General features: G+C 47.8%; 2 protein-coding genes across 6 annotated transcripts in view; one reads left to right on the top strand and one right to left on the bottom strand.

The window, feature by feature from the left end:
- The window catches only part of OGFOD2 (2-oxoglutarate and iron dependent oxygenase domain containing 2), a 59,501-nt gene that overhangs the window by 21,942 nt on the left and 9,568 nt on the right, over positions 1-27,991 (bottom strand). The window lies entirely within an intron of this gene.
- Positions 52-27,850, top strand: LOC120988608. 4 transcript variants are annotated; one of them, XM_040416176.1, is made up of 7 exons: positions 11,627-11,850; positions 12,361-12,471; positions 13,211-13,357; positions 21,518-22,166; positions 22,627-22,868; positions 25,043-25,218; positions 25,933-27,850. In XM_040416176.1, exons 4-7 carry the CDS (start codon positions 21,815-21,817, stop codon positions 27,611-27,613), a joined length of 2,451 nt encoding a protein of 816 aa, XP_040272110.1. In that variant the 5' UTR covers positions 11,627-11,850; positions 12,361-12,471; positions 13,211-13,357; positions 21,518-21,814; the 3' UTR covers positions 27,614-27,850. The 4 variants fall into 4 exon arrangements, with proteins under 4 accessions (XP_040272111.1, XP_040272112.1, XP_040272114.1 ...); XM_040416177.1 differs by lacking the exons at positions 11,627-11,850; positions 12,361-12,471; positions 13,211-13,357; ... (2 more) ...; positions 25,043-25,218; positions 25,933-27,850 and adding exons at positions 52-109; positions 4,883-4,982; positions 6,129-6,211; ... (1 more) ...; positions 9,397-9,581; positions 9,847-10,124; XM_040416178.1 differs by lacking the exons at positions 11,627-11,850; positions 12,361-12,471; positions 13,211-13,357; ... (2 more) ...; positions 25,043-25,218; positions 25,933-27,850 and adding exons at positions 52-113; positions 4,883-4,982; positions 6,129-6,211; ... (1 more) ...; positions 9,397-9,581; positions 9,847-10,124.

Here is a 27,991-nt window from a genome sequence, read left to right as displayed (position 1 = left end):
AAGTGTGGGAAGTGCTTATAAACCCAGACTGCAGGAGCTTGTGAAGGAGGAGCTGGATGTGCCTGGATGAGCTGCAGAGCGAGAGTCCATAGGAGCTCATACAGAGGAGGCAGGTACAGATCTATGGGGGGGGGGTCAATCTGTGAGGAGGGCATGTGGTGTATTCTGGGGACATGGGGGTGCAGATCTATGGGGGGGGCATGTGGTGTATTCTGGGGACATGGGGGTGCAGATCTATGGGGGGGGGCATGTGGTGTATTCTGGGGACATGGGGGTGCAGATCTATGGGGGGGGCATGTGGTGTATTCTGGGGACATGGGGGTGCAGATCTATGGGGGGGGGCATGTGGTGTATTCTGGGGACATGGGGGTGCAGATCTATGGGGGGGGCATGTGGTGTATTCTGGGGACATGGGGGTGCAGATCTATGGGGGGGGCATGTGGTGTATTCTGGGGACATGGGGGTGCAGATCTATGGGGGGGGCATGTGGTGTATTCTGGGGACATGGGGGTGCAGATCTATGGGGGGGCATGTGGTGTATTCTGGGGACATGGGGGTGCAGATCTATGGGGGGGGCATGTGGTGTATTCTGGGGACATGGGGGTGCAGATTTATGGGGGGGGGGGGGCATGTGGTGTATTCTTGGGCCCTGAGGGTGCAGATCTATGGGGGGGGGGCATGTGGTGTATTCTGGGGACATGGGGGTGCAGATCTATGGGGGGGGGCATGTGGTGTATTCTGGGGACATGGGGGTGCAGATCTATGGGGGGGGGCATGTGGTGTATTCTGGGGACGAGGGAGAGGGGGGTCAATCTGTGAGGAGGGCATGTGGTGCATTCTGGGGACGAGGGGGTTATGGGGGGTGTATTCTGGTACCATGAGGGTGCAGATCTATGGGGGGGCATGTGGTGTATTCTGGTACCATGAGGGTGCATATCTCTGTGTGGGGGGGTCAATCTCCAAGGGGGGAGCATGTAGTGTATTCTGGAGCCATGAGGGTGCAGATCTATGGGGGGGCATGTGGTGTATTCTGGGGACATGGGGGTGCAGATCTATGGGGGGGGGGGGGCATGTGGTGTATTCTGGGGACATGGGGGTGCAGATCTATGGGGGGGGCATGTGGTGTATTCTGGGGACATGGGGGTGCAGATCTATGGGGGGGGGGCAATCTGTGAGGAGGGCATGTGGTGTATTCTGGGGACGAGGGAGAGGGGGGTCAATCTGTGAGGAGGGCATGTGGTGCATTCTGGGGACGAGGGGGTTATGGGGGGTGTATTCTGGTACCATGAGGGTGCAGATCTATGGGGGGGCATGTGGTGTATTCTGGGGACATGGGGGTGCAGATCTATGGGGGGGGGGGCATGTGGTGTATTCTGGGGACATGGGGGTGCAGATCTATGGGGGGGGGGGCATGTGGTGTATTCTGGGGACATGGGGGTGCAGATCTATGGGGGGGGGGGCATGTGGTGTATTCTGGGGACATGGGGGTGCAGATCTATGGGGGGGGGGGCATGTGGTGTATTCTGGGGACATGGGGGTGCAGATCTATGGGGGGGGGGGCATGTGGTGTATTCTGGGGACATGGGGGTGCAGATCTATGGGGGGGGGTCAATCTGTGAGGAGGGCATGTGGTGCATTCTGGGGACGAGGGGGTTATGGGGGGTGTATTCTGGTACCATGAGGGTGCAGATCTATGGGGGGGCATGTGGTGTATTCTGGTACCATGAGGGTGCATATCTCTGTGTGGGGGGGTCAATCTCCAAGGGGGAGCATGTAGTGTATTCTGGAGCCATGAGGGTGCAGATCTATGGGGGGGCATGTGGTGTATTCTGGGGACATGGGGGTGCAGATCTATGGGGGGGGGCATGTGGTGTATTCTGGGGACATGGGGGTGCAGATCTATGGGGGGGGGGGGCATGTGGTGTATTCTGGGGACATGGGGGTGCAGATCTATGGGGGGGGGGGCATGTGGTGTATTCTGGGGACATGGGGGTGCAGATCTATGGGGGGGGGGCATGTGGTGTATTCTGGGGACATGGGGGTGCAGATCTATGGGGGGGGCATGTGGTGTATTCTGGGGACATGGGGGTGCAGATCTATGGGGGGGGCATGTGGTGTATTCTGGGGACATGGGGGTGCAGATCTATGGGGGGGGCATGTGGTGTATTCTGGGGACATGGGGGTGCAGATCTATGGGGGGGGCATGTGGTGTATTCTGGGGACATGGGGGTGCAGATCTATGGGGGGGCATGTGGTGTATTCTGGGGACATGGGGGTGCAGATCTATGGGGGGGGCATGTGGTGTATTCTGGGGACATGGGGGGGCATGTGGTGTATTCTGGGGACATGGGGGGGCATGTGGTGTATTCTGGGGACATGGGGGTGCAGATCTATGGGGGGGGGCATGTGGTGTATTCTGGGGACATTGGGGGGGGGGGGGTCAATCTGTGAGGAGGGCATGTGGTGTATTCTTGGGCCCTGAGGGTGCAGATCTATGGGGGGGGGGCATGTGGTGTATTCTGGGGACGAGGGAGAGGGGGGTCAATCTGTGAGGAGGGCATGTGGTGCATTCTGGGGACGAGGGGGTTATGGGGGGTGTATTCTGGTACCATGAGGGTGCAGATCTATGGGGGGGCATGTGGTGTATTCTGGTACCATGAGGGTGCATATCTCTGTGTGGGGGGGTCAATCTCCAAGGGGGGAGCATGTAGTGTATTCTGGAGCCATGAGGGTGCAGATCTATGGGGGGGCATGTGGTGTATTCTGGGGCCCTGAGGGTGTAGGTCTGTGAGGGGGTTATGGGGGGGGGGGGGCATGTGGTGTATTCTGGGGACATGGGGGTTCAGATCTATGGGGGGGCATGTGGTGTATTCTGGGGACATGGGGGTGCAGATCTATGGGGGGGGCATGTGGTGTATTCTGGGGACATGGGGGTGCAGATCTATGGGGGGGGCATGTGGTGTATTCTGGGGACATGGGGGTGCAGATCTATGGGGGGGGCATGTGGTGTATTCTGGGGACATGGGGGTTCAGATCTATGGGGGGGCATGTGGTGTATTCTGGGGACATGGGGGTTCAGATCTATGGGGGGGCATGTGGTGTATTCTGGGGACATGGGGGTGCAGATCTATGGGGGGGGGCATGTGGTGTATTCTGGGGACATGGGGGTGCAGATCTATGGGGGGGGGCATGTGGTGTATTCTGGGGACATGGGGGTGCAGATCTATGGGGGGGGCATGTGGTGTATTCTGGGGACATGGGGGTGCAGATCTATGGGGGGGGCATGTGGTGTATTCTGGGGACATGGGGGTGCAGATCTATGGGGGGGGCATGTGGTGTATTCTGGGGACATGGGGGTGCAGATTTATGGGGGGGGGGGGCATGTGGTGTATTCTTGGGCCCTGAGGGTGCAGATCTATGGGGGGGGGGGATGTGGTGTATTCTGGGGACGAGGGAGAGGGGGGTCAATCTGTGAGGAGGGCATGTGGTGCATTCTGGGGACGAGGGGGTTATGGGGGGTGTATTCTGGTACCATGAGGGTGCAGATCTATGGGGGGGGCATGTGGTGTATTCTGGTACCATGAGGGTGCATATCTCTGTGTGGGGGGGTCAATCTCCAAGGGGGGAGCATGTAGTGTATTCTGGAGCCATGAGGGTGCAGATCTATGGGGGGGCATGTGGTGTATTCTGGGGACATGGGGGTGCAGATCTATGGGGGGGCATGTGGTGTATTCTGGGGACATGGGGGTGCAGATCTATGGGGGGGGGGGTATGTGGTGTATTCTGGGGACATGGGGGTGCAGATCTATGGGGGGGGCATGTGGTGTATTCTGGGGACATGGGGGTGCAGATCTATGGGGGGGGCATGTGGTGTATTCTGGGGACATGGGGGTGCAGATTTATGGGGGGGGCATGTGGTGTATTCTGGGGACATGGGGGGGGGGGGGGTCAATCTGTGAGGAGGGCATGTGGTGTATTCTTGGGCCCTGAGGGTGCAGATCTATGGGGGGGGGCATGTGGTGTATTCTGGGGACGAGGGAGAGGGGGGTCAATCTGTGAGGAGGGCATGTGGTGCATTCTGGGGACGAGGGGGTTATGGGGGGTGTATTCTGGTACCATGAGGGTGCATATCTCTGTGTGGGGGGGTCAATCTCCAAGGGGGGAGCATGTAGTGTATTCTGGAGCCATGAGGGTGCAGATCTATGGGGGGGCATGTGGTGTATTCTGGGGACATGGGGGTGCAGATCTATGGGGGGGGGCATGTGGTGTATTCTGGGGACATGGGGGTGCAGATCTATGGGGGGGGGCATGTGGTGTATTCTGGGGACATGGGGGTGCAGATCTATGGGGGGGGGCATGTGGTGTATTCTGGGGACATGGGGGTGCAGATCTATGGGGGGGGGCATGTGGTGTATTCTGGGGACATGGGGGTGCAGATCTATGGGGGGGGGGTATGTGGTGTATTCTGGGGACATGGGGGTGCAGATCTATGGGGGGGGGCATGTGGTGTATTCTGGGGACATGGGGGTGCAGATCTATGGGGGGGGGCATGTGGTGTATTCTGGGGACATGGGGGTGCAGATCTATGGGGGGGGGCATGTGGTGTATTCTGGGGACATGGGGGTGCAGATCTATGGGGGGGGGGGCATGTGGTGTATTCTGGGGACATGGGGGTGCAGATCTATGGGGGGGGCATGTGGTGTATTCTGGGGACATGAGGGTGCAGATCTATGGGGTGTGTGTGGTGTATTCTGGGGACATGAGGGTGCAGATCTGTGGGAGGGGGGGCAGATCAATAAGGGGGGGTGTAAGCCTCTGTGTATGGGGCTGGGTGTATCTTGTAGCTGCTGTGTGGTAACATTGATGTGCATTCACCCAATAGATTTTGTTCTTGAGCAGAATGGCCGAGCAGAGGGGTTGCCATCCAGCAGAGCCAGAGGAGCCGAGCACACCAGTGCTCCTCGCTGTACAGTCTGATAGCAGTAAGTATGCTGTATGCACCACTACAAACTATCTAAGGGGTTGTTGTGTCGCTGCTTGTCATGTCTCGGTGGCAGACAGTAAACAGCATGATTGTGTCAGAACAGCGGAAGTCCTGTGTAAGCTCCTTAGCTGGGATTCAAATTGGTGATGTCAGCTTAACGGCACAGCAGTGTTTCTATGGCGGTGCGGGTGCATTCCAGTGTGCCATTGGCACTTTACTTGTGTAATTCCCCTGGATTCCGATGGCATAATGGCCGGTGTGCTCATGTGCCCATACACCACAGCGTCTAGACTCCGGCCTTACAGCAGACACAGGCTAGCCCTAGTTTGGAAGCAGTGTCCTGAATGTGCTGTCCTAATCCAGCCTTGCTTCTCTACCTTAGGGTGCCCATACTCTAGGATTAGGGCGCCTGACCCCACTAGGCCACACCTAACCATGTTAGGCAATACTCCCTCCGATTCCGCAGCCAATACAAAATAAACTTCATGTCATCTGCTGTGAAGTGACTGAAATATGAGGGATGTCGTTTTTAAACCAAGTTCAGTCGCTGTATTCACAGTGCGCACCCCGCCCATTGGGGAGACGGCACAGACAAGCCAGGATACCTTTCTACTAGGTCATCTAAACTTGGCTTTAGAAAAATACAGCCCCCAACCCCCGAACACATTGGCCTGTCTGTTCTTCTGCTTATCAGTTCATCTGTCTGTGTATGCTCTCCAGAAGGACACAGACAGGCGTTATCTGGCCTGTAATAAACTTTCATGCTGTTTGCTACTTCAGCAGGTAATTACAGGCCAGATAACGCCTGTCTGTGTCCTTCTGGAGAGCATACACAGACAGATGAACTGATAAGCAGAAGAACAGACAGGCCAATGTGTTCGGGGGTTGGGGGCTGTATTTTTCTAAAGCCAAGTTTAGATGACCTAGTAGAAAGGTATCCTGGCTTGTCTGTGCCGTCTCCCCAATGGGCGGGGTGCGCACTGTGAATACAGCGACTGAACTTGGTTTAAAAACGACATCCCTCATATTTCAGTCACTTCAGCTGTCTTGCGCATGGAGGCAGGGTTACCAGGAACAAGAGGCAAATAGCCAATTTTATATACTTACAGTATCATTAACTTTATTTTTAATTTATTTCTTGTAGGTAAAGAAACTGATCAAATTGGTGAAAGTGGCATTACTCGTGCAGAGACTGAAAATGTAATTCTGGAAAAACAGTGTGACATGGTATGTTTTAATTATAAGCAAATTATTTTTTTTTTAAAGCAATTTTCTTTATTTGGCAAACCTATATAGCATACAATACAGAAAACCAAAGCAAGGGGGCACACAATGTAATGAAAGCCAGAGTGCAACCATGACCTGAACAACATAGACTGCAAAGCAGTCAGAGGGACACAAAATGAATGCACATCAAAAATTAATAAGAAATTTTAAAGCAGGTTTATTAAGACGACACTGACACACAAACACGTTTTAAAAGAATTGTATACAATATGACCAGGTGCTGGCATAGAATATAGCCAGCACCTAAGCAGGATCCACAATTGTCTAAGATCATGAGATACAATATGTACCCTGGCTACACAGAATGGATGTCAATGAAATAACATGATATATAACATGGCATCAAGCAAAAAAAGAAAATCAGCAAGTGTAAGCCCTAACCCCTGAGGAAGCCGGACTTACTGGCAATACTCGTGGGACGTATTTTATCTCACATGGATCCACTGTTTCAGCCTTGATTTCAGGTTATGGCTTATACTTGATGATTTTTTTTCCATGTATGTGTTATTTTTGTCCAAATCTGCTTTATAATTTCACATAAATTTTGGATGTGCATTCATTTGGTGGCCCTCCTGACTGTTTTGCAGTCTTTCTTTTCCAAACCTATAAAACATAAGGCTTATTGCCCACTACAACCAATAATGGCTCGTCTTTTATTGAAACGGAAAGCTGTACTACAGTGAGGGTGCTTTCACATTAGCATTATTATTTTCTGGCATTGAATTCTGTCCTCGGGGCTCAATACCATCAAAAAGCTAGTCACATCCCTATGCATTTTCAATGGAATGAAATCTGTTCAGTATGCATCAGGATGTCTTCAGCTCAGTCACTGGTATTTTGGCAGCATGCTGCAATATTATCTCCGTCCAAAAATGCCAAACATGCCAGAAAGATGGATCCGGCGGCATAAATTCCTATAGACATGCATTGTGCTTGATCCGTCTAAAAAAAAAAAAAAAAATCTATCGTTGCATTCTGCACATGTATAGACTTTTAGAACTGTGAAATAAAAATTACGGACGGATCCGTCTGCAAACGGAGAGACTGATCCGTTCTTGCAAAGCATTTGGGAGACTGATCAAGATAAATCTACAAATGCTTTCAGTTGTCATGTGGTATGACAGATCTGGCGGGTAGTTCCGATGACTGAACTATATGCTGGATCATCACAACGCAAGTGTGAAAGTACCCTCATATAAGAAATTTAAAACAATAGATCTAAAAAAATTATTTTTTGTTACATGAGCTTGCACCCAATGTATCACCATTAATTAATGAGTATCTCTAATTAATTCAAGTTCATCTGATGCCAACAGCTTGGAATTTTTAGACTGTTGCGCAAGTCTTTTTAAATATGGGCCAGTATTTTTTATTTAAATTTTTATTCGCTTTAAGGGCTAGAGGGAGGGAGAATTATTTATTATGATGCAGTATACTTTTTTTTTTTTTGTCAAAACTGCTTACTTATGTTCCCGTTAGATGGGGTGACTTAGATTGTTGTGAGGGAAGTGTTAATTCCTAACAATCTGTTGGTCGCTTGAGGAGGAGACTGGTGTCTTTAGGGCGGCTTCACACGGGCGTAAGGCTCCCGTGCCCATATTGTGGACCGCATTTGCGAATCCGCAATATACGGGCACGGGTCTGTAGCCCTTCCACATCACATACAGTCCCATTATTTCAATAGGTCGGCAAATCTTGAGATACGGAAGGGAACACTACTGAAGCACTACTGTCCTTCCACACCGCAAAAAGATAGAGCATGCTCTATCTTTTTGCGGAACGGAGGAATCGCGGACCCATTCAAATAAATGGGGCTGCGATCCCCTTGTGGCTTCCACACGGTATGTACTCGTGCCTTGTGGCCAGCAATTTGCGGGCCACCGCATGGGCGACATACACCTGTGTGAAGCCGCCCTTAAACTGATCTCCAGAGTATGGGGTGCGGTGATCGCTTATGTCATTGTTTTTCCACATACAGACCTGTCTCCCAGCATGAGATATTGTGTACACGGCACAATCTGCCACTGGGAAATAATGATCTTTTGTGCAGCACAAAAGATACAATTACACAATGAAGCATTTTCTTTCTTTATTTTGCTCATTTAAAGATCATTGCTAATGAGCATTCCTAGTAATGCTGTTCAGTGATATTTTCAATTGTCACCTGTGTTAAGGGCCCATTACTCAATTTTTAAATGAATAAATTAAAATGGTTATCCCACAATGTTGCCTCAACTATGACTTTCAAAGCAGTCCTTTTATGTAGATGTAATTTAGTAAACCGATTTCTCCAGTGTGTTCATGTGACCTTGAGTCTGGAAACATTACCCCACTTGTTTGGTTCTTTAACTTTACTTGGGGTCATCTCTATGTGGAATCCTCTCGCATATGAACAGTTCTAATTACCTTAACATATATTCTCTTGCAGCTATTAAATTTCAATATACTAGTTAAATTACTTTATGTTCTACATATTTTTAAAAAATTCCTTCCGTAGGACTTTACAGATGTAACTGATACTCATGTATTGAAGAGATTTGATTCATTACAAAGTGCCACGCAAGCTGTTGCTGACTATGAGGAATACACCATATCAAACTTTGTTGTGTTAGAAAAAAAGAAACTTTTTGGAAATGAAGGTAAACCCCAAAGGCTGCCTAAATTAGATGCCTAGATTTAGATTTTCTTTTTTAAAAACTGCTTTGGTGAGTTTAATGAGACAACATAAACTCTACTGACCAGAGTCGGGAGTGGTTTGTTTCTGGGCTTCGTAAACATGACACATGGTCAACAGAGAGGATCATACATGATGGGCTGAGAGCCAATGATTTAGTAGACACGATCTCACAACTAAATACTTAGATATAACTGGTCATCTGAATGTTATATATGATGGGTTTGTATTTAGAAGACCAATTATTAGGACATGTAAAAGGTTTTATTGTTCAATTAAATGGCGTGCTGTAAACTGAATTTGTTATGGGCCTTTTAGGAAAGTTTTCCTTCATCACTTATTCATGAATACTACATTTTGTCTTGAATTGTGAACTGCATTTTATTCTCATGAATGTGAAGTGAATTACAATTTTATTCCAAATCTTTATTTTTTTATTTTTTTTTTAAAGCATGTCCAATAAGTTCAGCATCCAAAATATACTGGAATGGACCAGTTGTGAATAATGCATCTATTGTAGAATATACTGGGGTCCCTTATATAATAATAGGCAGAAAAGTATTAAATTGTCACCTTGGAAAGGATTTGGCTATCTCCCAAAAGAGACGATATGTACAGAAGCGACAGATAACACAAGTAAATATTGTTTTGTTTACAGTTGATTTTTATAGTGCATTGAATTAGAAGAATACCTTCAAGGTAAATCTTATGTAAACGTGCTAGTAATTTGTATTGGTATATAATACCTAATTTTTGACTTCTTGTTTTATTTTATATTTTATAATATCTGTATGATTAAGTTGAGATTTATGTTTTATATCAATAATTGTTTTTGTTCTTTTCTCTTTTGCTCTTCCCTCTACCTTTTTTGTTTGCTTTTTGGTTATTTGGTCATTTATAGCTAATTGCTTTGTGCTTACAATGTTTCTTTGCATTTGTAATCTACCATCACTTTTATTTGCTGACAAAAGGGTGTGCCTCATTAAAGGAACGTAAGTCTCTGAAGTCATACATTTGTGTGGATGCGTCCTAAAAGTAAAATGTCCACTAACCCTTTATGTTGGATTTGTGGACATGGTTGATTTAGAAAGCGCATATCCCTTTTATCAGCAATTAATTTAGAGTGACTCACCTCGTGTTTCTGCATCTATCATGATCATGCACGTTTGTCTATTTGGAACTTGGTAATTTTTTTTTTTTTTTTTTTTTTTTTTTTTTATCACATATTGGGGAGATTTACAAAGGTAAATGTGCCAGCATTCAGACACAAAATGTGTCCCAAATTTGCCTTGGATGCCTTGCCTCAATTTATATGGTTTTATGCCTTATATGGCAACAGTTGTGGCTGAAAATGCTACAAATTGTGCCTAAATGTTGGTTTTTGGTGCTAATTAAGCCAACATCTTGGTGTTATAAAGTTACACAAGGCAGACCAAATATGCACAAAGGTATCAACTATTCCGAGGCACTGTGATACCTTTGGTCAATTTTTAGACTGCCTTGTCTAAGTTTGTGTTTATATATTAGTAAATTTGCCCCAATATACTCAAAATCCACACTACAATCATGCATGCCCATGCCTTTCTACCTACTATTCTCTACATGTGTGCTGTGTACAAATTCATTTCCTCGCCATGCACTCTTTTCTGTCATACCCCTCTTGAAACAGATTTATACTACATGGGACAACATTTACTTGCAAAAGCACTGCCTCTACATGTGGCAGACAACCAGAGGCATCAGCAGCATCTCCAGTGAATTCTTTATAGGAACAGCTTCATAGCAATTGTTCAGAAAAAATATAGCAATGTTTTGGCTAAGTTCTTAGGGCTCTTTCACACTTGCGTTGTTTTCTTCCGGCATAGAGTTCCGTCGTCGGGGCTCTATGCCGGAAGAATCCTGATCAGGATTATCCTAATGCATTCTGAATGGAGAGAAATCCGTTCAGGATGTCTTCAGTTCCGGAACGGAACGTTTTTTGGCCGGAGAAAATACCGCAGCATGCTGCGCTTTTTGCTCCGGCCAAAAATCCTGAACACTTGGCGCAAGGCCGGATCCGGAATTAGTGCCCATTGAAAGGCATTGATCCGGCCCTAAAGCTAAAGGTTGTTTCAGCGCATTGCCGGATCCGACGTTTAGCTTTTTCTGAATGGTTACCATGGCTTTCGGGACGCTAACTTCCTGTTTGCCATGGTAAAGTGGAGCGGGGGAGCAGTATACTTACCGTCCGTGCGGCTCCCGGGGTGCTCCAGAGTGACGTCAGGGCGCCCCAAGCGCATGGATCATGTGATCACATGGACACGTCATCCATGCGCATGGGGCGCTCTGACGTCATTCTGGAGCGCCCCGGGAGCCGCACGGACGGTAAGTATGCTGCTCCCCCGCTCCCCACTACTACTATGGCAACCAGGACTTTAATAGCGTCCTGGGTGCCATAGTAACACTGAACGCATTTTGAAGACGGGTCCGTCTTCAAATGCTTTCAGTTCACTTGCGGTTTTCCGGATCCGGTGTGTAATTCCGGCAAATGGAGTACACGACGGATCCGGACAACGCGTGAAAGAGGCCTTAGTAGAAACGTTCTTAACCAATATGTTGCTATATTTTTCTACGCACCAAGAACAACTTTTATGCTAAGAAATTAGCCAAAATGTTGCAGTGTCTTTTTTTTTTTTTTTTTTTTCTGTGAAGCTGGTCCAATAAAAAAAACACTGGAAATGCTGCCGATGCCTCTGGTTGCTTGCTGTTCATTGGACTGCTGAGGATCTGTGGTCGTGGTTCGGGCTGATGCATTCTGGTGTGGTCGTGAGGTCCGGTGGTGCTACTCTACACTTTATAGTTCTACTATTTGCATCCACATGTGGGTCCACATGTAAAATGAAGACCGTTTGGGGACATTGAAAAGGTAAAAATCTTTGTATTTTAACAGGCTGCTTAGATGTTGGTTAATATGGTAAAATAAATGCTATAATTACTGCTTTTGATAACTTTTTTAGAAGTGGTACCTCTTGCTCTATAATTTAAACATGCAGAAATAGTTAGTTGTGGTTATAGCCTTCTCAGTTAATCCATGGTCAATTTTATTGCTTGCATAACTGTCTCCTATAGTCTTTAACTTTGTCTTCACACACAGCGGCTACTTCACTGGAGCTGCCCTATGGGTGTCTTCACACAGCATGACTTGCTAATATGCATATGGGATCCCACCCTGACCCTTGTCATGATGGCATAAACTTGCCCTGTCCTACAGATCTGTGACTCAGTAGTCCCCTGTTATTATGCTAACAGCCAGGCTGAGATTCCACCAACGTATATATGCATTGGTAATACACTGTATGAAGGCACCCTATGAATGAAACGGTTTCAAACCTATAACTGTAATTTTTTTTTTTTTTTTTTTACCCAAACATAAAAGATGGAAGACCACAATTTTATCAGAACCAGGAAACTGTATCAAATTACAAAAAAAATGGACTGTCCAGCCAAAATTTATGTGTACCACTTACTCACATTTCCAGATTTTCAGGTATGGACAGTTTCTTGTTTAATATACTTTATAATACAAGATAAGTTAATGTATTCTTGTCTATACAATGTTTGTGATGAAAAACATATTTGCTGTTTCCCATGCCATAATGGCAAACAGGATTCTGTAAGGTCGGAATTATAAGGTGTATTTGTGGAATAGAAGTGCACCAGACTGGTCACCCGCAAAACATCTTGAACTTGAGCGGTCATAGAGATCTGAGTGATTTAGAAAAAAACACATGCTCTGGGATCGATGGCAACAGACTTTCAAAAAACTGAAATACAATTGTGACAAATGAAGCTGCATATCAAGGTTATGTATAATGGAACCATGTCAGTTTATCATGATGGCCTTTGTTAAGGCACCATGAACTGACTGTTTCCTATTCAATTTTCATCTGAACAAGTTTGGTGTACAAAAAAATGGCTAATTTTATATGAATTATGTGACTGTACCTTTGCTCTAATAGGAAACATTCATAAGAGCCTTGAAATGCATATCTGCAAAGGTGCATAGACACTTTAGAGTGCACCAACACATTGTGAACAATGTGTGTGAATTACAATCTTATCTGACAAAAAATTTATCCTAACAAAGCTTTGTGTATTTAAATGGAATCTCTTCCAATGTCATTAATCTGTAGGATTGGACAGATAATCTACTGTTTGTTGGGTTTCTTCCCCCCCCCCCCCTTTTTTTTTATTTTGCTTAACATCGCTCTGTGTTCTTATTATAGATAAATAAAAACACTGAGTGGCTAAAGAGAAGTGCATCAACGAAACTTAAAAATTACATTCAGAAGGAGGACGCCAAAGGAATTAATATCTACATGGTTTTATTCCCAAAGTTGTCTGACCACACCAATCACATCACTTCTGGAGAGGTTGATTTAAATTCTTTTTATTTTTCGGTGATTAAGTATATGAATTTTCAACATATTTGAATGAAGAAAGATGAAAGCGGCACTCCAACATCTGCTGTATTTCTTCGATTTATTGGATCACAAAATCGAAAACATGTGAAATAGAGGACATCGGGTGGACGCCTCCAGCATGAGGCACGCCGAGTAGCTACTCGGCGTGCCTCATGCTGAAGGGGTCTGCCCGGTGTCCTCTCTGTTTCCCAACCAGCGTGCCTGCAGCTGTTGCAAAACTACAACTCCCAGCATGCCCAGACAGCCTTTGGCAGTGCAGGCATGCTGGGAGTTGTAGTTTTGCAACAGCTGGAGGCACACTGGTTGGGAAACAATGCTCTATCTCACATGTTTTCGATTTTGTGATCCAATAAATCGAAGATATACAGTGGTGAGTGCCGCTTTCATCTTTTTCTTCCTTCGAATACATTATAACTGGTTCTTCATTTGGCTGAGCACCACCGTACTTCGTGGTTACCAGTGGTCGCAAGGGACTGAAGCTTGTTAGTGCGCATGGCGTAGTGCTGCCCCGCTCACTCTTCTATGTATTTATATGAATTTCTCGCCCATATTCCTTGGGGGACACAGGAAACCATGGGTATAGCTCTGCTCCCTAGGAGGCGTGACACTAAGTGAAAGCTGTAAGCCCCTCCTCCATCAGCTATACCCTTCAGCCTGGAGAAGAGACTGCTAGTTTTTGCTTAGTGTCCAAGGAGGCAAGACACCCCCTGCTTATGCAGGGTTGTTTTCCTATGATTTTTTATTTTTGCGTTATTTGTTGTTTTTAATTCGATTTTTTTCTACCTACAGGGACAACAGAGGCGCATTAGACCCCTCTGTTTCTCCCGGGGTTGAGTTGCGCCAGTGCCGGTAATTCCGCACTGCCGCCTCCCCCACAGAAGACAAGGTGGACCAGGGCAGCCTCGCTCCCCTGCGTCCCGCCAGCTCAGGGTCGTCCGCACGCCAAGTCCCTCCCCCGGCTTCCTGCCACTGCGGTGCCAGGAGCTGAAGGGGCGACCCCCGCTGGATGGACTGAGGGCGAAGACAGCGTATGGTGAGTGGCTGCTCCAGCCTCCCCTTCCTCCCTCCCACCGCTGCTACAGGCCTCCTGGGCTCCCATGGCCACTGCTACATCCCCCTTGGCCACTGCTACATGGCCACTGCTACATCGTGCAGACACCCCCCCCCCCCCCCCATCGGGACCGTTACCGGGCAGGGGAGTTTATCTGGGCAAGTCCTTGGCAGGGACGCTGCCTTCAGGGGATGGCTGCAGGAAAAAAGCAAGCCGTCTGCCACATCCAGGCGCGGCGGGGGCCGCTTACTTGAACGGCGCCATTTCAGGCCGGCACTTCATCATCCTTGGGGGTTAAAATCATTTTGCCGCGCGCGCGGCTCTGCTTCTTCTTCAGCGCGGCAGAGGGGGGGCGGAGCTTCCTACATGCGCTCCACTACTTCCGGTTTCATCGGGCTCCACTTCTCAGTGCTGTGTGGAATCCTCTCTGCCGTGCGATCCTGAAGCCATTCATCTCCGTGCTGCTGCCTCTCCTCCACAGCCTCCTCAGTCTGTTTCCCTTACCGCTGCCACTTGCATCATCCGGGTCTGGTAGGACTGTTAACCCCCTCCGTGCCACCACTTTTCTTGGGGTCTCCCACTTAAGTGCAACATCCTTTTTTCCACCATGTCAGACCCTTCTGCAGCCGCCAAGCCTTGGTACCATGCCTGTACTGCTTGTAGGGAACCCTTTCCCCGGGGGCAGTCTGATCCGCACTGTACTGCATGCCGAGCTCCACCGCAGCCTCAGTCGCCCGCTGTGTCGCTCCCTGCTTCCTCTGACCCGCCTGACTGGGCTAGATCCCTGTCCCAGGCCGTGGAAAGCCTCACTCATGTCGTGGGCCGCCTAATAGACAGGCCACCTACCCCGCAGGACGCCTCTCTGACTGTCGCGCCCTCCGGGTCCACTGCTTCTGCCGCTGCAGCGGGTTCACTCTCTCTTAGTGACCCCTCCCGAGCTAGGCACTCTCAGAAGCGTTTTAGAGTAGAGCGAGCCTCCTCCTCTGAGGCCTCACTCTCCCCGCCACGCGTGCGCACCCAGACGAGCCTCTCCTCTCCAAAGGATTCGCTCTCTGAAGGTGAATTGGCGGTTTCAGATTTGGAAATGGACTCGGCCCTGCCGTCCAAGCTAGCCTCAGCGATGGGTCAGCTCATCTCTGATATTCGTGACACCTTTAAGGTGCAGGATGATCCCCCTAGCTCTGACGCAGCTAGCGTCTCCTTTATCAGACCCAGGCAGGCCTCAAAAGTCTTTCCAATCCACTCTGATTTCTCCTCTGTAGTGTCTAAGGCTTGGGCTCACCCGGACGCCCGTTTTGTCAGCCCCAAGAAGCTGGACATTTGCGATCCCTTTCCAGCCGATGTCATGGCCACATGGTCTTCCCCACCCAAGGTGGACCCCCCTGTGGCCCGGCTGTCAAAGAACACGGCCATCCCTGTTCCCGACGGGTCCTCTCTTCAGTCAGCGGAGGACCGTCGCATGGAGACCCTTTCCAAGGGCATTTTTGCTGCCTCCGGTTCTGCTCTCAGACCGGTTTTTGCCTCTGCTTGGGGTGCGCAGCTGGAACAGGAGTTGGACTCGGATATCCCCATCCAGGACCTACGTTCCTTGGCCCAGCTTATTATTCGGGCCGGGAATTTTGTTTGTGAGGCCTCCCTTGATGCGGGAGCCCTTATTGCACGCTCCTCCGCCCTGGCAGTTTCCGTCAGGAGGGAGCTCTGGCTGAAGGTTTGGAAAGCGGACGCTGCCTCCAAACGTTCCTTGGCGGGGCTACCGTTTGCGGGTTCCCGCCTTTTCGGGGTCCGCCTAGACGAACTTATTTCGGAGGCCACGGGTGGTAAAAGCACCCATCTTCCTCAACCCCAAGCAAGGGGCGCCCCCCGCGGACGCCCTGGTGCGTCTCGTTTTCGGTCCTCCCGCAGGGCCTCTGGGGCTCCCACCACAGCTGCCGCTTCGGCTCCTCCCCAGGACAAGCGTAGGAAGCCGTTTTTTCGGGCCCAGCCCTCCTGGCGCAAGCCGCAGGCTGCCCGCACACCCGCAGCAAAGCAGTCCTCTGCCTGAAGGCGCGCCCCCACCCACCCGGGTGGGGGGCCGGCTCCTCCTTTTCAGGGACGTCTGGATGGCTCACGTCTCCGACGCCTGGGCCCTCGAAATTGTGTCCTCCGGATACAAAATCGAATTTGCATCCTTCCCTCCAGATCGGTTCTTTCGCTCCCGCCCGCCGCGGGACCCGAAAAGCGCGGCTGCGTTCTCCGCGGCCGTTCAAGCATTACTGGACAGGGGGGTGATTACCCCCGTTCCTCTAGAGGAAAGGTTCCAAGGGTTCTACTCGAACCTCTTTGTAGTTCCCAAGAAGGGAGGTTCGGTGCGGCCCATTTTGGACCTCAAAAAGCTCAACCGTCTTCTCCTCCTTCGACGCTTTCGGATGGAGTCCCTCCGTTCCGCGGTGGCTTCCCTGGAGCAGGGAGATTTCATGTCTTCCATCGATATACAGGATGCCTACCTCCATGTTCCGGTAGCCCGGTGTCACCATCGCTTCCTCCGATTCGCCGTGGGGGACCTCCACTTCCAGTTTGTCGCCCTTCCCTTTGGGCTGGCAACTGCCCCCCGGGTGTTCACCAAGGACCTGTCCCCGGTTTTGGCCTTACTTCGTTCCAGGGGTGTTTTTCTGCTACCGTACTTGGACGATATCCTCATCAAGGCTCCGTCCCTTTCTCAAGCGGTTGCCAGCGTGGATCTCACTCTAGAGACTCTGGCGAGGTTCGGTTGGGTCATCAACTTCCCCAAGTCCTCCCTTCCCCCCTCCAGACAGCTAGTCTTCCTGGGAATGCTTTTAGACACAGGAGCGGCGGAGGTACGTCTTCCCTCGGAAAAACGTCTGACCCTCCGTGGAGCGGTTCGGGGTCTCCTTCTCGACCGTCCTTCCGCTTCTGCATGCGGGTCTTGGGGCAGATGGTTGCCTGCTTCGAGGCGATCCCATTTGCGCAGTTTCACTCCCGCCCTCTCCAACGGGCGATCATCTCCTCCTGGGACAAATCGCCGGAGTCTCTGGATCATCCCTTCCGTCTATCGCCTCCGGTGCGGTCATCTCTCCGCTGGTGGTTACAGTCCCCTCTTCTGGGCAGGTCCTTTCTGCCACTCAACTGGTTGGTGGTTACAACCGATGCCAGTCTCTTGGGCTGGGGAGGCGTGTTTCCTCCCCGATCCGTCCAGGGCATTTGGTCTCCATCGGAGTCCAAACTCTCGATCAATGTTCTGGAGCTGAGAGCGGCCCTTCTGTCTCTACGACACTGGACTCATCTGCTGAAGGGTCATCCTGTTCGTGTACAATTGGACAACGCCACGGCTGTGGCGTACATAAACCACCAGGGGGGCACTCGCAGCGCTGCGGGAGGTCACCAGCATTCTCCGTTGGGCGGAAGCCCACGTCCCGGCCCTATCTGCAATTTTTATTCCAGGGGTGGACAATTGGGCGGCGGACTTCCTCAGTCGCACCACCGTCGACCCCGGCGAGGGGTCTCTTCACCCGGAGGTATTCGAGGCCATTTGCCTTCGTTGGGGCATACCGGACGTGGACCTCATGGCCTCAAAATTCAATCACAAGGTCCCCGCCTATCTGTCCAGGGCCAGGGATCCGGGAGCTTGCGGGGCCGACGCCCTCGTTCTTCCTTGGCGAGGCTTCGCGCGCCCATACATATTCCCTCCCATCCCTCTCCTGCCCAAGGTCCTTCGGAAGATAGCGGCGGAAGGCGTCTCGGTGATTCTGGTCGCTCCGGACTGGCCCCGCCGGTCTTGGTATGCCGACCTCATGCTGCTCCTGGCAGACGCGCCCTGGCCGCTGCCCGCCAGGGAAGATCTTCTCTCTCAGGGACCGATCTTCCACCCGCGTTTAGGGTCCCTACGTTTGACGGCGTGGTTGTTGAGACCACCGTCCTGACGCGTAGGGGTTTTTCTGCGGACGTCGTCCGCACCATGATCCACGCCCGTAAGCCGTCCTCTTCTAGGATCTATTATAGGACCTGGAGGACCTTTTTGGGGTTCTGTGCCGATCTGGGGATTCCTCCGCTCCGCTTTTCTCTCCCCACCGTTTTGTCCTTCCTGCAGAGCGGACTGGCCCAAGGGCTGGGCCTTAGTTCTTTGAAGGGTCAGGTGTCTGCGCTGTCCATTTTGTTTCAGCGCCCACTGGCCCCCCTTGGTCCTGTCAAGACCTTCCTTCAGGGCGTGGCTCACGCGGTTCCCCCGTACCGCCCTGGGACCTGAACCTGGTTCTCTCAGCGCTCCAGGCTTCTCCTTTCGAGCCTCTGCGGACGGTTTCCTTGCGACTTCTGTCCTGCAAGGTTATTTTTCTTGTAGCCGTCACCTCTCTTCGGAGGGTGTCCGAATTGGCTGCACTCTCCTGTCTGGAACCTTTCCTAGTGTTCCACCAGGACAAGGTGGTTCTTCGTCCGGTCCCTTCCTTCCTTCCTAAGGTGGTCTCCGCCTTTCATCTGAACGAGGACATCGTTCTCCCCTCTTTGTGTCCTTCCCCTTCCCACCCGCGGGAGAGGAAGCTTCATCGCCTGGATGTTGTCAGGGCGCTCAAGATTTACCTGGAAGTAACCAGCTCTTTCAGGCATACTGACTCGCTCTTTGTGGTCCCGGAAGGGTCGCGCAGAGGGATGGCGGCATCCAAAGTTGCTATTGCCCGTTTTGTCAAGATGGCTGTTACTGAGGCTTATCTCGCCAAGGGCAAGGTTCCGCCCCTTGGTGTTACCGCTCACTCCACTAGAGCGGTCGGGGCTTCCTGGGCTCAGAGGAATCGGGCTTCTACGGAGCAGATTTGCAAGGCGGCCACTTGGTCCTCCTTGCACACCTTCACCAAGTTCTACAGGGTGCATACTCATGCGTCGGCTGACGCTGCTTTAGGCCGTCTGGTGTTGCAGGCGGCAGTTGATTGATGCCTCTGGTGTTGGTCTAGTTTGTTCTGGTCCCTCCCTTCTGGGACTGCTCTGGAACGTCCCATGGTTTCCTGTGTCCCCCAAGGAATATGGGCGAGAAAAGGAGACTTTTGTATTACTTACCAGTAAAGTCTCTTTCTCGCTCTTCCTTGGGGGACACAGCACCCGCCCTTCATTTGGGTTACAGTTGTGGTTCCGGCTTGGTTGCCCCCGTTGGGGCTCGACAGTTCTTTTTCCGGTTGGTGGTTATCTTTCACTACTTGGACACGCAACTGGCAGTCTCTTCTCCAGGCTGAGGGGTATAGCTGATGGAGGAGGGGCTTACAGCTTTCACTTAGTGTCACGCCTCCTAGAGAGCAGAGCTATACCCATGGTTTCCTGTGTCCCCCAAGGAAGAGCGAGAAAGAGACTTTACTGGTAAGTTATACAAAAGTCTCCTTTTTCAACACCACATGCAATTGTGCTGCCTGGTAGTGTGAGGGTTGTAATGCCGCTACATGAGTATACATTTTTCTATGTTGTAAAGGAATTGTGATGTAAATTAAGACTAGGGGTGGGCGATATGCGATATAAATTTGGGCCACGATATGGATTTTCGCCAGACTGCGATATGATCGCGCTCTCTGCGCGCACCATTTTCTCCTGATGAGCCGGCCGGCACAGTGGAGGGAGAAGGAGAGAGTCCCTCCCTCCCCACTGTGCGCGGCTGCCGCTGAACACCAATGAGGACAGAGTAGGAGGAGGAGAGGGACTGTGGCCACTGCTCCACCAATGAATGTGCGGCCATATCCCACAGGGTCCCCATCCTTCCCCCCCATCATTAGTGGCAGTGGGCAGTTCCGATCGGAGTCCCAGCAGTGTAATGCTGGGGCTCCGATCGGTTACCATGGCAGCCAGGAGTCACGCTACTGAAGTCCTGGCTGCGATGGTATGTTAGTGAGCAGCATTATACTCACGTGCGCTGTGGCCGCTGGTCGCTCCTTCTGTCTGTGCGGCGCATTGCTAATGCTTATAGCATTAGCAATGCGCCGCACAGACCTATGAGAAGGAGCGCCCGGCGGCCACAGCGCACGTGAGTATAATGCTGCTCACTAACATACCATAGCCGCCAGGACTTCAGTAGCGTCCTGGCTACCATGGTAACCGATCGGAGCCCCAGCATTACACTGCTGGGACTCCGATCGGAACTGCCCACTGCCACCAATGATGGGGGGGGGGGGGGGGGGAGGGGGACCCTGTGGCCACTGCCACCAATGATTAATACTGGGGAGGGAGGGGGGTGGGTTTGAGTTACCAAAGGGGGCGGATCAGAGGCTGGGGGGGGGGAAGCACATCAGAGGCTGGGGGGGGGGCAGATCGGAGGCTGTCTGCCATGGTAATCTCCCTGCTGCTGTGTGTACTATGCACAGGGCAGAAGGGAGAGTGTGAAGTCCTATTCACCCTGATAGATCTCTATCAGACACTATTGAAGCGCTGGCTGCCATAGTCGGCTCCCTGCTGCTGTGTGTACTATGCACGGGCAGCAGGGAGAGTGTGAAGTCCTAGTCACCCTGATAGAGCTCTATCAGACTCTACTGAAGCCCTGGCTGCCATGGTAATCTCCCTGCTGCTGTGTGTACTATGCACAGGGCAGAAGGGAGAGTGTGAAGTCCTATTCACCCTAATAGAGCTCTACCAGGGTGAATAGGACAAGGGTTCTAGCCCTTAAGGAGGCTAATAGTTATTAAATAAAAAGAAAAAAATAAATAAGTCTAAACCCCCCATATAGAAAACAATATATCACATATCACACATGCTTTAAATTATATCGCAATATAGATTTTAGGCCATATCGCCCACCCCTAATTAAGACTATAGCTCCCTGTTCATAAATCTATTAATCACTGTCCATGATTATTTCACCATTGTAGTCATTGGGTGTCTGAAGAAAAAAAATACCTTGCATGAACTAAAAACATCTGCAAAATTGATCAGTCATGCCGGTTAGTTGTATGGAATAGGCTCCAAAATGGGTAGCTTAAGAATAATATAGCTATCATTCCCTATTGCTTATTGGTAGATTTAAAATTAAAAATTTTGCTGAACAATGACGACCAATTGTGTGTATGTGTATTGATATATTTTATATTTTAATTTTTTAGGTAGCACATTTGCGTGAGAAAATTGATCCTAGAGTTCGAAATAAAATTCAAGAATTTTACCGCACTGGTATCAGAAAAAAAAGTGAGCTGAAAAGATTGGTGGAACACTTTGTTAAAAAAGATTTATTTCTGAATGTTGAGGTTCCAGAAGACACAAGACGGAGATATTATCCCACTATAAAAGACATTGCCAATATAATTTCACGATCAAGGCATGATGGACATAGCTCATTATTTGATCAAGGGTAGCTACTGCAGCTTATAGAGGAATGGCAACACGAAAATCCTTCTTACAGTATGTTTAGCAGGCCTCATACAGTTTCTGAAGAGCCAAAAGCAGAGCAAAATTTTTTATTTTGCTACCAGTCTGAATGGCAAAAAAAAATACTTGTTCAGTATGGTAATGAAATGACATTACTGGATGCCACATACAGAACAACCAGATATGCGTTACCACTGTATTTCCTTTGTGTGCGCACAAATGTGTGCTATGCAGTGGTAGGGGCATTTGTTCTCCAGCAAGAACGAACTGAGGACATTGTGGAGTCATTAAAAATTATCGCAGGTTGGAATACAGCCTGGGCCCCATCATGTTTTATGGTAGATTTCTGCCTCGAAGAAATTAACGCTATTGAGCAAGTGTTTCCAGGTAAACTTATTTAGCTATTTTAAAATTTAAGTTCAAGATAACTATACTTAATGTTGTCTTTGTTATGGAAGGTGTTCTGTATATAAATTGAAAACTCTAGCACTGTGCGTATGCGTCAAAGAATTTTTCATTTATTAGAAAATGCGGCGTCGTGATGTGACATTTCGGCCACTTTGGCCTTTATCAAACTGTGTGGCAAAACAATACAAAGGGAGGGTGATAATTACAATCATGTCAGGTATCCAACACATGGTGTACAAAATATCTGTAGTAGATACAGGATAATAGGGAACACATATGCCCCACAAATCAATTCAACATATTGCAATCCAGAACATGTTAATTAGGAAAATTGTACGAGAGAGAGAAAAGCACATTAGAGGGAAAGGCAAAAAAATGAGTGATTCTGTATAGAAATTTAAATGTAGAAGTTATAATATTGTTTCTGTTCCTTTTTTAGATGCTGATATTAAACTATGTGACTTCCATCGAGAAAAGGCATGGACCGAATGGTTAAACAAAAAGGACCATGGTGTCCGTGCCCATAAGAAGGAAATTCTTGCCTTACTGCGGAATGTTGCCCTTACAACAAAAATGGAAGATCATGAGCTAGCGTTAAAGGTCCTAACCAGCAGTAACATTTGGAAACAATCGAAAACATTAAGAGCTTGGCTTTCACATAAGTGGTTACCAGACATCAAGGTAATTTTTTATTTTTTTCCGTGCTAAAGACCATTGCAAGTCTTAATTTTATTCCCAGTTTTATGTAATTGAACATTGAAAAGTTTATTTTTTTTTTATACTTATAAGGGATGAACAAAGACTTACAAAATTGGATGATGCATCACTATGATGTGTCAAAAGAGCTGATTAGACTGAAGACTTAAGTTGCTGCTGATTTCCCCCCCCCCCCCCCACTCCCCCCAGCAGTCATGGCAGTTGAACATAATCATAAAGGGCCCCCAGTCAGACATTCATGAGGATGGGCGATGGTGCAGATACAGTAGACGGCTACCAAATGACTCCATAGGATTTCTGCACAGTACTTGAGTTTATCATCCCTCTCAGGTGTAAAAAGTCACATTTTGGCACAAAAGCAAGGGTTGAACATCGTGCAGAGTCAGTAGTTATCCCTCTGTCAAACTCAATGTGTCTGGACATTACCACAAGGGAAAACTGAGGGACTCCCGGCCTCCACTGTATACCGCCACAGTGTGTTGGGGGTCATCAGCCTGGTCTTTCTCATGCTCCTCCTGTTCCTCTACTTTCATTTGTGCAGATAAACCACCTATTTCTTTATACAACTCCTGGTTGAGGGCATGGAGCTGGTTTTAGGGACATGCAAATTAAGTGTGGGGTCATAGGAACCCACCAATTCCTGGATGTCAGCTGAGATGTTTAACTGTGTGACCCATTTCAGGATGGCAGGATTGTTGGTCAAAACATCACTGGACTAGAGCTACTACTGACATTCAGCAGTCGCTCTAGTCCAGTGATGGTGAACCTTTTAGAGACAGAGTGCCCAAGCTGTAACCCAAAACCCATTTTTTTATTTTTTTTATCACCAAGTGCCAACATGGCAATATAACCTGAATACTACAGTCCAGTATAGTGTATCTTCCATGTCCCTTATCATTTAGCTATAATAGCTGCCTACATTGTGTTCTGCCTATACTGTTCATAGTGCGCCGTGTGCTGGCTGATTAATGGTAAGAAAAATCGAAGACCTATTGTTACACTAGACTTTTTTTCCAGGGTGTCAGGTGCCCAGAGAGGGCTGTGAGTGATAATTCTGGCACTACCTGTTCCTTTGGAGGTACCTGCCACCTCTGGACATTCTGTATGGTAACAATAACTTAATAATTTAATTTATTCTGTGTCAGTGTACACTACAATAAACAAGTAGACAGCCTATTCACCCCAATTTCTGATGCAATAAGTAATGAAATTGCTTATCCTATTAAACAAGGTGGACAGTGTTCAATGACATAGCTCTGTGCACAGGGATTAATGCAAACTGCTCTCTTATGGATCCTACCAGCTTCAGATTGGTCTCTGCACTGTCCCTGCACTCCCTTTCCAGTGTTCCACAATTAAAGGCTTCTTGAACACTCTCCCTGGCGCTTGTCACATCTCTCCCCAAGCTCAGCTCACAGTGAAATGGTACCGCATGGGATGAGGCTTTTAAAATGGCTGTGATCTCACAGGAACTGGCTAGCTGCTGATTGGCTATCTGCAGTGCAGTATGGGCGATCTTGAGCTCCCAGGCTTCTTACTTTCCCATGTAGTTGCCGTTTTAGGAATAAAACTAATCTCTTAAAAATTCAGATTTATTGCAGATCGCATTTTGCCTAATCTTCAGCTTGATTTCCACTTAACTTCTATTTGCTCAATACTGTTCATAAGTATAAACTTTTTTGAATCATTTTTGGTACTGTATAACATTATTTTATATTTTTATTTTATAGTCATAAGTCAAGTTAAAGATAACCGTGTAAATGTATTTGGCCTTGATGAGCCCTATAGTGGCCGGTGGATCCTCCAAAGGTATGTATAGGTGAAGGCCTCTACATAACTTTGGTGTATCCAGCTCCAAACTAAATGTGAGCCAGCTTCCTTGCAGTCTTACATTTAGACCATTTTCCACACCGAAGGCGTGAATGGCATGAGATACCTGCCGGCCATCACCACCCAAACCATTTTTATTTATTTATTTTTTTCTTAAGACCCGGCCTGAGCAGGGAATTCAGATTCTGCCATACTATGGTGTGACAGAATCCACACCAGATATAAGACACAAGTGGTGTATATCTGGTAATAAATTAACCACAATATGTGTACTATTTATTTGGATTATTTCTTTAATCTTTTCTAAGAAATGGGCTCACGTGTATAGAAAAAGTACCCAAGTGATTGGTGTTAATACGAATAACGGTTTGGAGCGGCAACATGAGACCTTGAAGTATTCCTATTTGGATGGCTACAGAAACTGCTTGTTAAGCGACATGATCAGTGTTCTTCACCACGGATTCTTTCCAGATACCTTCAAAAAGTAAGATTGAGTTTTCACAATATATATGTATATAGAGATTAATTTTAAATAGGAAATCTATGTAGAATTAAAAGTTTGCTCAAACTTTGACATTTGTCATATCTGTAGATGTGCACACTGCAGCGTGTGGGTCACAAAGGTGGATCCATAACCATCAAAATAATGGCACACATTGTGGTTATGCCATAAATTCCCATGCAAAAAAATTACTAATAGAAATTTAAATTTGGTGTCAAATCAATAGATTATACAGGGTGGGCCAGTAAAAAGGAACCCTGCTCCAGTGATTGTATCATAAGATGAATGACTTCATCCAGGGGATGTGAATGGTTAGTGGACACTCTGGTTTACATTTCCCCATAGATGAGGTGGTTGTAAAACTGTTCAATGATATCCTGTTAAACTGCAGTATTCACAGATCTGAAAAAAATGAACAGCTATTTTTGCTCATGACACTGTACAAACGCCTAAGATTTACTATTGGGCACTTTGATTTGAAAATATTGGAGGTGGGCTACTTTGTTCGGACACCCTGTGGTATGTTTACAGTTACTCCACGTTACAGGTTTTTCTGTACATTTATTATATTGAATTATTTTACTTAAGCAGTTTAACATGTATAGCATACAATGTTAATATAGTATTTTAATATAGTTAGAGATTTTTATATGAGAAAGCATATTGTTATAATTGACTTACTGATTTCTGTTATAGGTATATGGAAAAGAACCTACGCAGTTGTGAGCACTACCGAAAATATGCAGTCAATGTTCCAAACTTCCTCAAAAACCGCCCGCGAGAGATGTTATCACATGTCATGCAGCGCTACTTTAGTAGCTTGGATGAGACTCACATTCTACAAAGGGATGAGCAACATGGGATATTCAAAGTTCAAAGTGAATCGGATAGCAATTTATCTTACAGTCTTGACCTTTCTGGAGAGTTGCCAGACTGTGGCTGTAAGGACTGGCAAAGATACTTGTTGCCATGTAAACACATGTGTGCTGTATTCAGGACAACCTCTTTTCAGTGGGAAAATTTAAACCCTGCTTACACTGGGAACCCACTGTTTGCACTTGACACCGAGTGCTTTAAGACTGTTATCAATCAAACCCCTAAAAAACACAATGTTGGCTTAACTCCTGGGCCATATCCAGAGCTGGCATCTGATTTTTCTGGTGAAGTTTTGCAAGGGTTACCACCACGGCGAAGGAGAAAACGCACAGGTGTCATTAGAGAATGTCGTAAAAGCTTAAAACGACTAGAGGATTTGACATTTGTTTTGGATGACCAGACATTGCAAGACTTTAGTTTGCATTTAAAAAATTTGGTGGTGGATTTAAGTGAAAAGACTCCTAAATCACATGGATTGATCCTACTGGATTCCACCCTAAATATGGATACGACAGGATTCAAAGATCTACCAGAAAGAAGATATGGAAAATCCAAGCAGCCAGAGTTGAAACGGTTTGGCAAAAAAGCTGATCAAATCAAAGAGGATCTTTGTCAGAGAATTGGATTATCTGATGAGCCAGATAGGATATCGTCAGAGGAGGAGACATCACAGTCAATCTGGCTAACTGTGAATAAGTTTAAGTTGACACTTCAAGATAGAGATGTAATATCTAAAGGCCTGTGGTTGGATGACCAGATAATTAATGCTAGTCAGATCATTCTGTCCCAAAAACATGTGGATGTGTCAGGATTTATGGACACTGTTGTCCTTGCACACTCAGAGGTAGCATTGTCTAAGTGTCACCAGGTCATTCAGATACATCATGTTGGCATGCACTGGTTGCTGTCTCATCAGTTTGATGATAATGTTACAATTTATGATTCTTTGGCCACAACCTCTTTTTCAGACACCCTAAAAGAACAGCTAATCAAGCTGTACAGACCATTATTTACTGGTGAAAACAAAACACTAGAAATAAATGCAACCTGTTGTCAGACACAGAAGGGGGCCAGCGATTGTGGTGTATTTGCAATTGCAAATGGCCTAGCTTTGCTGGAAGGGGTCAATTTAAGAAATATACAATTCATCCAGGATGAAATGCGGCCTCACCTTATTTCCTGCCTAGAAAGGGGAGAATTTAGCATGTTTCCCTATGAGGAACAAACAAGGAGGAGAATACCTACAAGCAAGGTAGTACTCACAACATATTGCATTTGCCACATTTATAAAAGTAGAGAGCCCATGATAGAATGCTCTGGGTGCAAGTCGTGGTACCACTTTTGTTGTTTAAATCTTCAAAAAAAATGCAAATATGTTAGTTCCAAAAAGCGTTTTTTTTTGCTCACTTTGTACGAAATAGTACAAGTTCGGCTGTCTGGTCCCTTTTTCTTGCCTTTATTGATGTCCCTTAGGCTGGGTTGTCACTACAAGCGCACCTGATTTCTCATTCAGATATGTCGTCATAAGCCAACATGAAAACAGTGCTCCCTCACCTCCTATTTCCCTGACACTCCAGTCACTGATGCGGTTATGTTGGGTACCAGTCTGTGTGTCAAAGTACTGTCATAGCACTGGAACTAGGTGCTTAGCTACAGTGAGTGGCCAATTTCCTAATTCCTGTCCAAGGCTACTTTCACACCTGCGTTAGGTGCAGATCCGCACCTATAATGCAAACGCTTAGATCCGTTCAGAAGGGATCCGTTTGCATTACCATGATAATGCAAACGGATCCGTTTTGACTTTACATTGAAAATCAATGGGGGACGGATCAGTTTGAAAATTGAGCCATATTGTGTCAACGTCAAACGGATCCGTCCC

Source organism: Bufo bufo, chromosome 2 (genome assembly GCF_905171765.1).
Source record: "Bufo bufo chromosome 2, aBufBuf1.1, whole genome shotgun sequence".
In the NCBI taxonomy this organism is placed as follows: Eukaryota; Metazoa; Chordata; class Amphibia; order Anura; family Bufonidae; genus Bufo; species Bufo bufo.
This window is presented reverse-complemented; position numbering and strand designations above follow the sequence as displayed.

Coding starts and splice junctions, on each gene's coding strand:
- LOC120988608 (XM_040416176.1), top strand. CDS start 21,815: ATGTTTAGCAGGCCTCATACAGTTTCTGAAGAGCCAAAAGCAGAGCAA. Junction 22,167..22,626: donor TATTGAGCAAGTGTTTCCAG/GTAAACTTATTT, acceptor TTCCTTTTTTAG/ATGCTGATATTAAACTATGT. Junction 25,219..25,932: donor TTTCCAGATACCTTCAAAAA/GTAAGATTGAGT, acceptor TTTCTGTTATAG/GTATATGGAAAAGAACCTAC.